The sequence below is a fragment of the Pristiophorus japonicus genome, unplaced genomic scaffold (assembly GCF_044704955.1).
Source record: "Pristiophorus japonicus isolate sPriJap1 unplaced genomic scaffold, sPriJap1.hap1 HAP1_SCAFFOLD_154, whole genome shotgun sequence".
NCBI classification, from domain to species: domain Eukaryota; kingdom Metazoa; phylum Chordata; class Chondrichthyes; family Pristiophoridae; genus Pristiophorus; species Pristiophorus japonicus.
Window position 1 is genome coordinate 463,128 of NW_027251217.1, and position 12,629 is coordinate 475,756.

At 50.1% G+C, this 12,629-nt stretch overlaps 3 protein-coding genes across 10 annotated transcripts in view; 1 reads left to right on the top strand and 2 right to left on the bottom strand.

Moving 5' to 3' along the window:
- The window catches only part of LOC139242937 (uncharacterized), a 596,540-nt gene that overhangs the window by 446,440 nt on the left and 137,471 nt on the right, over positions 1–12,629 (top strand). The gene's annotated exons all lie outside the window — the stretch shown is intronic.
- The window catches only part of LOC139242933 (NACHT, LRR and PYD domains-containing protein 3-like), a 207,331-nt gene that overhangs the window by 144,553 nt on the left and 50,149 nt on the right, over positions 1–12,629 (bottom strand). Inside the window, exons 10-14 of one of the 3 annotated variants that reach the window (XM_070870577.1) lie at positions 7,882–7,968; positions 5,686–5,856; positions 4,643–4,813; positions 3,421–3,588; positions 3,156–3,253 (exon numbers count right to left, since the gene is read on the bottom strand). The exons of 1 other annotated variant lie outside the window; for it this stretch is intronic. In XM_070870577.1, coding sequence (XP_070726678.1) covers positions 3,166–3,253; positions 3,421–3,588; positions 4,643–4,813; positions 5,686–5,856; positions 7,882–7,968 — 685 coding nt within the window. In that variant the 3' untranslated portion in view covers positions 3,156–3,165. The remainder of the gene's footprint in view (positions 1–3,155; positions 3,254–3,420; positions 3,589–4,642; positions 4,814–5,685; positions 5,857–7,881; positions 7,969–12,629) is intronic. One more of the 3 variants, XM_070870578.1, reaches the window with a different exon arrangement.
- Positions 1–12,629, bottom strand: part of LOC139242931 (NACHT, LRR and PYD domains-containing protein 3-like) — a 136,468-nt gene that overhangs the window by 84,226 nt on the left and 39,613 nt on the right. The window lies entirely within an intron of this gene.

Below are 12,629 nucleotides of genomic sequence, written 5' to 3' on the forward strand. Positions count from 1 at the left end.
CACAGGTTAACAACTCGCTGAGTGAAGAAGTTTCTCCTCATCTCAGTCCTAAATGGCCTGCCCCTTATCCTAAGACTGTGTCCCCTGGTTCTGGACTTCCCCAACATTGGGAACATTCTTCCCGCATCTAATCTGTCCAATCCCATCAGAATTTTATATGTTTCTATGAGATCACCTCTCATCCTTCTAAACTCCAGTGTATAAAGGCCCAGTTGATCCAGTCTCTCCTCATATGTCAGTCCTGCCATCCCAGGAATCAGTCTGGTGAACCTTCGCTGCACTTCCTCAATAGCAAGAATGTCCTTCCTCAGATTAGGAGACCAAAACTGAACACAATATTCCAGGTGTGGTCTCACCAAAGCCCTGTACAACTGCAGTAAGACCTCCCTGCTCCTATACTCAAATCCCCTCGCTATGAAGGCCAATATACCATTTGACTTCTTCACAGCCTGCTGTACCTGCATGCCAACCTTCAATGACTGATGTACCATGACACCCAGGTCTCACTGCACCTCCCCTTTTCCTAATCTGCCGCCATTCAGATAATATTCTGCCTTCATGTTTTTGCCCCCAAAGTGGATAACCTCACATTTATCCACATTATACTGCATCTGCCATGTATTTGCCCACTCGCCTAACCTGTCCAAGTCACCCTGCAGCCTCTTAGCGTCCTCCTCACAGCTCACACCGCCACCCAGTTTATTGTCATCTGCAAACTTGGAGATATTATACTCAATTTCATCATCCAAATCATTAATATATATTATAAAGAGCTGGGGTCCCAGCACTGAGCCCTGAGGCACTCCACTAGTCACTGCCTGCCATTCTGAAAAGGACCCGTTAATCCCGACTCTCTGCTTCTTGTCTGTCAACCAGTTCTCTAACCACATCAATACATTACCTCCAATACCATGTGCCTTGATTTTGTACACCAATCTCTTGTGTGTGACCTTGTCAAAAGCCTTTTGAAAGTCCAAATACACCACATCCACTGGTTCTTCCCTGTCCACTCTCCTCGTTACATCCTCAAAAAATTCCAGAAGATTGGTCAAGCATGATTTCCCCTTCATAAATCCATGCTGACTTGGACCAATCCTTTCACTGCTTTCCAAATGCGCTGCTATTTCATCCTTAATGATTGATTCCAACATTTTCCCCACGACTGATGTCAGGCTAACCGGTCTATAATTACCCGTTTTTTCTCTCCCTCTTTTTTTAAAAAGTGGTGTTACATTAGCAACCCTCCAGTCCATAGGAACTGATCCAGAGTCGATAGACTGTTGGAAAATGATCACCAATGCATCCACTATTTCTAGGGCCACTTCCTTTACTCTGGGATGTAGACTATTAGGCCCTGGGGATTTATCGGCCTTCAATCCCGTTAATTTCCCGAACACAAATTCCCGCCTAATAAGGATATCCTTCAGTTCCTCCTTCTCACTACTCCGTCGGTCCCCTAGTACATCCGGAAGGTTATTTGTGTCTTCCTTTGTGAAGACAACCAAAGTATTTGTTCAATTGGTCTGCCATTTCTTTGTTCCCCATTATAAATTCACCTGAATCCGACTGCAACGGACCTATGATTGTCTTCACTAATGTTTTTCTCTTCACATATCTATAGAAGGTTTTGCAGTCAGTTTTTATGTTTCCGGCAAGCTTCCTCTCGTACTCTATTTTCCCCCTCTTAATTAAACCCTTAGTTCTCCTCTGTTGAATTCTAAATTTCTCCCAGTCCTCCGGTTTGCTGCTTTTTCTGGCTAATTTATATGCCTCTTCCTTGGATTTAACATTATCCTTAATTTCCCTTGTTAGCCACGGTTGAGCCACCTTCCCCCACTGTGCACAGGGACACTTGTTAGAGAGTCTGACCCCTCACTGGGAGAGACACACACTGTGCACAGGGACACTTATTACACAGTCTGACTCTTCACTGGGAGAGACAGACTGTACACAGGGACACTTGTTACACAGTCTGACTCCTCACTGGGAGAGAGACACTGTACACAGGGACACTTATTACACAGTCTGACCCCTCACTGGGAGGGACAGACTGTACACAGGGACACTTGTTACACAGTCTGACCCCTCACTGGGAGAGATACACACACTGTACACAGGGACACTTGTTACACAGTATTACTCCTCACTGGGAGACACACACTGTACACAGGGACACTTGTTACACAGTCTGACTCCTCACTGGGAGAGAGACACTGAACACAGGGACACTTGTTACACAGTCTGACTCCTCACTGGGAGAGAGACACTGAACACAGGGACACTTGTTTACAGAGACTGACTCCTCACTGGGAGAGACCCCCAGGAATACTGAGCACAATTGTCAGTGTCCCACTGCAGCCCAGACTGAGCCCCACCCTGGGCCCTGCCTGTCTGTGCATTTCCCCAGTGCACCATTGGGAACATTCAGCCCCAGATATCCTGCAGAAGCAGCGATGTGGGAGCGGGGCAGCTGAGTCACGTGACCCTGGGGCGGGGCCTCTGACGTCACAATGGGAGATGACGCTCGCTCAGCTCGAACGGGAAACCGTTAAAGGGCCGGTAGGATTTAAACCTGGAGCGCGCGGGGTTAAAGGGGAGGGGCAGGAAATCGGCCCAAATGGTCAAATAATGAGAGCAGTGATGGTCATACAGTGAAATGTTCACACAATGGGAGTAGTGATGGTCATACAGTGAAATGTTCACACAATGAGAGCAGTGATGGTCACACAGTGAAATGTTCACACAATGGGAGCAGTGATGGTCATAGTGAAATGTTCACACAATGGGAGCAGTGATGGTCATACAGTGAAATGTTCACACAATGAGAGCAGTGATGGTCATACAGTGAAATGTTCACACAATGGGAGCAGTGATGGTCACACAGTGAAATGTTCACACAATGGGAGCAGTGATGGTCATACAGTGAAATGTTCACACAATGGGAGCAGTGATGGTCATACAGTGAAATGTTCACACAATGGGAGCAGTGATGGTCATACAGTGAAATGTTCACACAATGAGAGCAGTGATGGTCATACAGTGAAATGTTCACACAATGGGAGCAGTGATGGTCATGCAGTGAAATGTTCACACAATGGGAGCAGTGATGGTCATACAGTGAAATGTTCACACAATGGGAGCAGTGATGGTCATACAGTGAAATGTTCACACATCCACTCTCAGTCTGGGTCTGGATTCCTGCAGCGACACCAGGTGTCTCTGTCCGGTTGAACTGAAATGATTCTCCCTCAGCCTGAAACAGATTAAAGATTAAACAGGAAATAAACAGATTGAACAACAGTGTAAATAACAGGGAGACTGGGTTAATATTTCAATGTTCATTACAGTCAAATATTACCCATAAATAGTGACTGAACTTATTTATATTTTATTACATTAAACATTAACACAAACACTCACCAGATCCGCTCCAGACTCCTGCAGGTTAGTATGAGGTGGCAGAGAGCGGGGCAAGAACGGTCTGTGAAGGAGTTTGATCCCAAGTCCAGAACCGTCAGTGAGCGGTTTGTACTGAGAGCGGAGACGAGATCCTCGGCACCAGAATCTGTGAGATCGACAGCATCCAGCCTGGGGATCAGTGAGAGAAATAACAGGAATCAGAGTAAATCCCCAGTGTTTAATCGCAACACTATTACTGATACTAATAATGTATAGTGTTTATTAATGACACTATTACTGATACTAATAAACACAACATTATTATTAGTATCAGTAATAGTGTAATTAATAAACACTGAACATTATTATTAGTGACACAGTTAAGCGTCCCGAATCCGGCAACCTCTGGATTGAGGCCGAGCCAGTTTTTGTGTTTTACCGGACTTCGGAATGTGTTTCTGAAGTCCGAAATCCATGAACACTCGAGTTCAGATTCGGGTATTTCCGGATTTCGGAACGTCAGAAAGAGTGGGGGGGGGGAGTGGGGGAGTGGAGGTGTTCGGGTGGGGCCCCACAGGGAAGGTGTTCGGGTGGGGCCCCGACTGGAAGAAGGTGTTCGGGTGGGGCCCCGACTGGAAGAAGGTGTTCGGGTGGGGCCCCACAGGGAAGATGTTCGGGTGGGGCCCCACAGGGAAGGTGTTCGGGTGGGGCCCCACAGGGAAGGTGTTCGGGTGGGGCCCCACAGGGAAGGTGTTCGGGTGGGGCCCCACAGGGAAGATGTTCGGGTGGGGCCCCACAGGGAAGATGTTCGGGTGGGGCCCCGACTGGAGGAAGATGTTCGGGTGGGGCCCCGACTGGAGGAAGATGTTCGGGTGGGGCCCCACAGGGAAGGTGTTCGGGTGGGGCCCCGCCTGGAGGAAGATGTTCGGGTGGGCCAGCGAGGAGGCCCCAAGGTAAGGGCGGCGAGACCAGAGGTCGGCGGGGTTATCCGGTCCAGATTACAAAACATTTTACGGATTCCGGACGACCCTGGCACGGATTGTCCCGGAGTCCGGGTTCAGGAACATTTCGGATTTTAGACACTCAACCTGTAATATTCAGTGTTTATTAGTGTCAGTATCTGTAACGGTGTTATTAATAAACACTGAATATTATTAGTAACACTATTACTGATACTAATAATAATGATCAGTGTCAGACACCCAGTTATTATAAACACAATCTCACACAGTCTGGTACTTACCCCAGTTTCTGTATTTTACAGTCCGGGTCCCTCAGAGCCGCAGACAGCAGTTTCACTCCTGAATCTCCCAGATTATTAAATCCCAGGCCCAGAACCGTCAGTGAGCGGTTTGTACTGAGAGCGGAGGAGAGATCCTCGGCACCAGAATCTGTGAGATCGACATGACGCAGCCTGGGGATCAGAGAGAGAAATAACAGGAATCAGAGTAAATCCCCAGTGTTTATTAATAACACTATTACTGATATTAATAATAATGTTCAGTGTTTATTAATAACACTATTACTGATATTAATAATAATGTTCAGTGTTTATTAATGACACTATTACTGATACTAATAATAATGTAGAGTGTTTACTATCAGTAATAGTGTTATTAATAAACACTACATTATTATTAATAATAACACTATTACTGATACTGATAATAATGTATAGTGTTTATTAATATCAGTAATAGTGTTATTATTAATAACAATGTAGAGTGTTTATTAATAATAACACTATTACTGATATTAATAAACACTATACATTATTATCAGTAACACTATTACTGATACTAATGCAGTTGAGTGTCCCGAAACCGGCAACCTCGGGAACGAGGCCGAGGCAGTTTTCGTGTTTTTCCGGACTTCGGAACATGTTTCTGACATCCGAAATCCAAAACACCCGAGCTCAGGTTCAAGTATTTCCGGATATCGAAATATCAACATGGGGGGGGGGCGGGGGGGTGTTGCTCTCCAAGGAGGTGTTTGGGCGGGGCCCTGCCGGGAAGGTGGTGTTCGGGTGGGCCAGCAAGGAGGCCCCAAGGTAAGGGCGGCGAGGCCAGAGGTCGACAGGGTCGTCCGGTGCAGATTACAGAACATTGTATGGATTTCGGTCGACCCTGGCACGGATTGTCCTGGAGTCCGGAACATTCTGGATTTTGGACGCTCAAAATGTAATATTCAGTGTTTAATAATAACACTATTACTGATACTAATAATAATGTTCAGTGTCAGACACCCAGTTATTATAAACACAATCTCACACAGACTGGTACTTACTGCAGTTCCTTTATTTTACAGTCCGGGTCCCTCAGAGCCGCAGACAGCAGTTTCACTCCTGAATCTCCCAGGTTATTAAATCCCAGGCCCAGAACCGTCAGTGAGCGGTTTGTACTGAGAGCGGAGACGAGATCCCCGGCACCAGAATCTGTGAGACCAACAGCCTCTAGCCTGGGGATCAGAGAGAGAAATAACAGGAATCAGAGTAAATCCCCCGTGTTTATTAGTAACACTATTACTGATATTAATAAACAGTGTACATTATTAACACTATTACTGATATTCATAAATACGATACGTTATTATAAGTAACACTTACTGATATTAATAAACACTACACATTATTATTAGTAACACTATTACTGATACTAATGCAGTTGAGTGCCCCGAATCCGGCAACCTCAGGACCGAGGCCGAGCCGGTTTTCCCAGACTTCGGAACATGTTTCTGACGTCCGAAATCCCGAAACACCCGAGCTCAGGTTCGGGTATTTCCGGATTTCGGAACGTCAGATAGGGTGGGGGATGTTGCTCTCCAAAGTGTTATTCGGGCGAGGCCCCGCCGTGGAGGCGTTCTGGCGAGGCCCCGCCGTGGAGGCGATCGGGCGAGGCCCCGCCGTGGAGGCGTTCTGGCGAGGCCCCGCCGTGGAGGCGTTCTGGCGAGGCCCCGCCGTGGAGGCGTTCTGGCGAGGCCCCGCCGTGGAGGCGATCGGGCGAGGCCCCGCCGTGGAGGCGTTCTGGCGAGGCCCCGCCGTGGAGGCGTTCTGGCGAGGCCCCGCCGTGGAGGCGATCGGGCGAGGCCCCGCCGTGGAGGCGATCTGGCGAGGCCCCACCGTGGAGGCGTTCTGGCGAGGCCCCGCCGTGGAGGCGATCGGGCGAGGCCCCGCCGTGGAGGCGATCTGGCGAGGCCCCACCGTGGAGGCGATCGGGCGAGGCCCCGCCGTGGAGGCGTTCTGGCGAGGCCCCGCCGTGGAGGCGATCGGGCGAGGCCCCGCCGTGGAGGCGTTCTGGCGAGGCCCCGCCGTGGAGGCGATCGTGCGAGGCCCCGCCGTGGAGGCGATCGTGCGAGGCCCCGCCGTGGAGGCGTTCTGGCGGGGACCCGCCGTGGAGGCGATCGTGCGAGGCCCCGCCGTGGAGGCGTTCTGGCGGGGACCCGCCGTGGAGGCGATCGGGCGAGGCCCCGCCGTGGAGGCGTTCTGGCGAGGCCCCGCCGTGGAGGCGATCGGGCGAGGCCCCGCCGTGGAGGCGATCGGGCGAGGCCCCGCCGTGGAGGCGATCGGGCGAGGCCCCGCCGTGGAGGCGATCGGGCGAGGCCCCGCCGTGGAGGCGATCGGGCGAGGCCCCGCCGTGGAGGCGATCGGGCGAGGCCCCGCCGTGGAGGCGATCGGGCGAGGCCCCGCCGTGGAGGCGATCGGGCGAGGCCCCGCCGTGGAGGCGATCGGGCGAGGCCCCGCCGTGGAGGCGATCGGGCGAGGCCCCGCCGTGGAGGCGATCTGGCGAGGCCCCGCCGTGGAGGCGATCGGGCGAGGCCCCGCCGTGGAGGCGATCGGGCGAGGCCCCGCCGTGGAGGCGATCGGGCGAGGCCCCGCCGTGGAGGCGATCGGGCGAGGCCCCGCCGTGGAGGCGTTCTGGCGGGGACCCACTGTTGTGGAGTCGATCGGGCGGGGCCCCGCCGTGGAGGCGATCGGGCGAGGCCCCGCCGTGGAGGCGATCTGGCGGGGCCCCGCCGTGGAGGCGATCGGGCGAGGCCCCGCCGTGGAGGCGATCGGGCGAGGCCCCACCGTGGAGGCGATCGGGCGGGGACCCACGGTTGTGGAGGCGATCGGGCGAGGCCCCGCCAGGAAGAAGGTGTTCGGCTGGGCCAGCGACGAGGCCCCAAGGTAAGGGGAGCGAGGCCCGAGGTCGGCAGGGTCGTCCGGTCCAGATTCCGGAACATTTTACGGATTCTGGACGACCCGAGCATGGATTGAGCCGGAGTCCAGAATATTCCAGATTTTGGACGCTCAACCTGTAACATTCAGTGTTTATTAATAACACTATTACTGATACTAATAATGTATAGTGTTTATTAATAACACTATTACTGATACTAATAATGTTCAGTGTTTATTAATAACACTATTACTGATACTAATAAAATGTTCAGTGTCAGACACCCAGTTATTATAAACACAATCTCACACAGTCTGGTACTTACCCCAGTTCCTGTATTTTACAGTCCGGGTCCCTCAGAGCCACAGACAGCAGTTTCACTCCTGAATCTCCCAGGTTATTGTCACTCAGTCTAAACACAAACAGAGTGAGAAACAAACTGAACCAAACCCCGGATCGGATATATTCTCTCTCTCGGATATTACAGCAATCACTGAAAGTACATCAGTAAATTAATATCCAGTTTTGGGCCGGGATTCCCCACCTGGGTGGGTCCGGTGTGACCGGGGTCAGTGGTGGGTCCCCATCTCGTGTCCGGTTCCAGCCCGCTCTGTGAAACTCTCCTCTGATTGGCCGTGTTAAGCCCCACCCAGTGTGGTTCCCGACCAATTGGAAGAAGCGGGTCTGGTGACGCGGCATCAGCCGGTTCCTTTAAAGGGACCGTGTGCACATTGATGTCCACAGTTGTGCTGTCAGTGAGCTGCTGCAAACACTGACCAGCTCTGTACAGAGGTGCACCGCTGCACCCTTGCTTTCCCAGCACTCACTCCATATGGCTATGGAGGGATTCACAGCACACAGGGAGGTCCTCTTCCCTTCCCATGGGTGGAAGAGACCTCCCCAGGAGACCAATGCAGCCTGGGTACACATTGCACAAGCAGGGATGTAGTCAGGAGGACCTGGCTGCAGTGGTGCAAACCTTTCAATGATCTCAGTGGATCACAAAACGTTAGAGCAAATCCAAACTGATCCTCATCAGAAATAGGAGCAGGAGTAGGCCATACGGCCCCTCGAGCCTGCTCCGCCATTCAATAAGATCATGGCTAATCCGATCATGGACCCAGCTCCACTTCCCCGCCCGCTCCCCATAACTGCTTAACCCCTTATTGTTTAAGAAACTGTCGATTTCTGTCTTAAATATATTCAATGTCCCAGGATCCACAGCTCTCTGAGGCAGAGAACTCCACAAATTTACAACCCTCAGAGAAGAAATTCCTCCTCATCTCAGTTTTAAATGGGCGGCCCCTTATTCTAAGACCATGCCCCCTAGTTCTAGTCTCCCCCATCAGTGGAAACATCCTCTCTGCATCCACCTTGTCGAGCCCCCTCATAATCTTATACATTACAATAAGATCACCTCTCATTCTTCTGCATTCCAATGAGTAGAGGCCCAACCTCCTCAACCTTTCCTCATAAATCAACCCCCTTATCCCCGGAATCAACCGAGTGAACCTTCTCTGAACTGCCTCCAAAGTAAGTATATCCTTTCGTAAATATGGAAACTAAAACTGCACGCAGTATTCCAAGTGTGGCCTCACCAATACCCTGTATAGCTGTAGCAAGTCTTCCCTGCTTTTATATTCCATCCCCTTCGCAATAAAGGCCAAGATACCATTGGCCTTCCTGATTACTTGCTGTATTCAAGAGGAATATATTCAAGAGGGAGTTAGATGTGGCCCTTACGGCTAAAGGGATCAAGGGGTATGGAGAGAAAGCAGGAAAGGGGTACTGAGGTGAATGATCAGCCATGATCTTATTGAATGGTGGTGCAGGCTCGAAGGGCCGAATAGCCTACTCCTGCACCTATTTTCTATGTTTCTATGTACCTGCTTTCTGTGTAACTGTTATATATGTAAACCTGAAATGCCATGTTTAATCACCAGAGGGCTCATCCCCTGGAGTCCCAAGGGATCCCACAATCCCCTGGGAGCACCTGTACATAAGGAGGCCTCACAGATTGGAGACGCACTCTGAGACCTGTAATAAAGGACTATGGTCACACTTTACTTTGAGCTTGCAGTATCTAGTCTGACTCCTTATCCAAGACACAACACTAACCTTTTGTGTTTCATGCACAAGTAACTCCCAGGTCCCGCTGCACTGCAGCACTTTGCAATTTTTCTCCATTTAAATAATAACTTGCTCTTTGATTTCGTCTGCCAAAGTGCATGACCTCACACTTTCCAACATTATACTCCATCTGACAAATTTTTGCCCACTCACTTAGTCTGTCAATATCCTTTTGCAGATTTTTTTGTGTCCTCCTCACACATTGCTTTTCCTCCCATCTTTGTATCGTCAGCAAACTTGGCTACGTTACACTCAGTCCCTTCTTCCAGGTCGTTAATATAGATTGTAAATAGTTGGGGTCCCAGCACTGATCCCTGCTGCACACCACTAGTTACTGATTGCCAACCAGAGAATGAACCATTTATCCCGACTCTCTGCTCTCTGTTAGTTAGCCAATCCTCTATCCATGCTAATATATTACCCCCAACCCCGTGAACTTTTATCTTGTACAGTAACCTTTAATGTGGCACCTTGTCAAATGAAGTACATCTGACCATGGTGAGACCATCCCTGATCTCCTGGGCAGCAATGTGGGCGGGTGCTGATACCCTGTGTCCTGTGCAGCATCAGGTGATTGCAGAGAAGGTCGGTGTGTTTGTTGGTGCTGCTGGTGTGGGGGCTGATCATGGTCAGAATCTGAGGACCAAGGGGAGACAGTATAAACCGTACCCATTCTGATGTAATAGATGGCAGGTGAACTTGGGATAACAGAAGCGATCTGTCAATGGTGAGAGAGGGGACACTGGATAGAGAGCTTTCTCCAAACATTTGCAACCTGCATAAAGCTCACCTGTCTTTCAAACACAGCAAGCAACAGCTTCTGAGCTTGGAAAGTGAACAGCTGTGACAATGGAGATTTTATAGCACATTTCCAGCTTTCAAGTAATGAGATGATTCCATGGCCATTCAACTCCCGCCCTGGTTACCCGCGTGATCCCCGAGCAGCATGGACCCCGTGGGTGACCTGGTAAACTCGGAGGATGGACTGAAATGAGTTGTTAATCGTTAACAAGGTGATAAGACCTGAATTGCCTCCCCCGCTGCTGTGTGTTGGGTCTGCTCAGTGCTGACAGACCTGATATTTGGGAAAGTTGTGTGGGGCGGGTTAACAGCGGGGTCCCGACCCACTGTCAAATAAATAATTTCCCACCTGACCCACCACCGATCGCACCCACTGACCCCCGCAATATTCCCCCAATATTTAATCTCACTCTGTCCAACTCCCCATATATTCAAGGACTGTCAGTAAATGTATTTATTAAATAAAGTGCTGTCTGTGTGAAGCCTGTAAATGTCCCTCTGTCCGATCTCATTCCGCGATGATCAGAATTACCCTCCTGGAGCTCAGTGATCGGACCCCTCATGTTTGAGAAAACTTGTCCCATTTGTGCAGCTCCTAAATCTCGGGTTTGATGGGAATGGGGCAATTTTTTCCGAATCAAATGATAAAGCGGCGATTCCCTGTACTTTATGCTCGATGCATTATATTAATCTGTATAATATCTCAGGGTGAGTTATATTGTGAAACGGCGCTAACTGCTGCTGTAAAATCCCCCAGGATTTCATGTAACAAGGAGAGTTCATCCTGTCCCGTTAAATGGTTTAAATAGAAACATAGAAAATAGGTGCAGGAGTAGGCCATTCGGCCCTTCTAGCCTGCACCGCCATTCAATGAGTTCATGGCTGAACATTCAACTTCAGTACCCCATTCCTGCTTTCTCGCCATACCCCTTGATCCCCCTAGTAGTAAGGACCTCATCTCACTCCTTTTTGAATATATTTAGTGAATTGGCCTCAACAACTTTCTGTGGTAGAGAATTCCACAGGTTCACCACTCTCTGGGTGAAGAAGTTCCTCCGCATCTCGGTCCTAAATGGCTTACCCCTTATCCTTAGACTGTGACCTCTGGTTCTGGACTTCCCCAACATTGGGAACATTCTTCCTGCATCTAACCTGTCTAACCCCGTCAGAATTTTAAATGTTTCTATGAGGTCCCCTCTCATTCTTCTGAACTCCAGTGAATACAAGCCCAGTTGATCCAGTCTTTCTTGATAGGTCAGTCCCGCCATCCCGGGAATCAGTCTGGTGAACCTTCGCTGCACTCCCTCAATAGCAAGAATGTCCTTCCTCAGGTTAGGAGACCAAAACTGTACACAATACTCCAGGTGTGGCCTCACCAATGCCCTGTACAACTGTAGCAACACCTCCCTGCCCCTGTACTCAAATCCCCTTGCTATGAAGGCCAACATGCCATTTGCTTTCTTAACCGCCTGCTGCACCTGCATGCCAACCTTCAATGACTGATGTACCATGACACCCAGGTCTCTTTGCACCTCCCCTTTTCCTAATCTGTCACCATTCAGATAATAGTCTGTCTCTCTGTTTTTACCACCAAAGTGGATAACCTCACATTTATCCACATTACACTTCATCTGCCACGCATTTGCCCACTCACCGAACCTGTCCAAGTCACCCTGCAGCCTCACAGCATCCTCCTCGCAGCTCACACTGCCACCCAACTTAGTGTCATCCGCAAATTTGGAGATACTACATTTAATCCCCTCATCTAAATCATTAATGTAGTTTATAGGGGACGGCAGTCTCTCACTGCATTCCCCATTAAATTGGCTCTACATGTATTCCAGGTGTAACTGCCCGACAGTTTGGGGGTAATTTTCGGAAGTTCCCTCCCCGAGCGGGGCCTCACACACAGGGGGCTGATTATGGGAAATTACCGGGTTCACTGCCCCCGGTTTACCCAGGAGCCGCCCGCTGTGTGTGAGATCCTACCGCTGGCCAGTGTGTCTGTATCCCGGGGATAATACCCCACACCACACGTGATTGGTCGGTGTGTGTCTGTACCCCGGGGATAATACACCACACCACACTAGATTGGTCGGTGTGTGTCTGTACCCCGGGGATAATACCCCACACACGAGATTG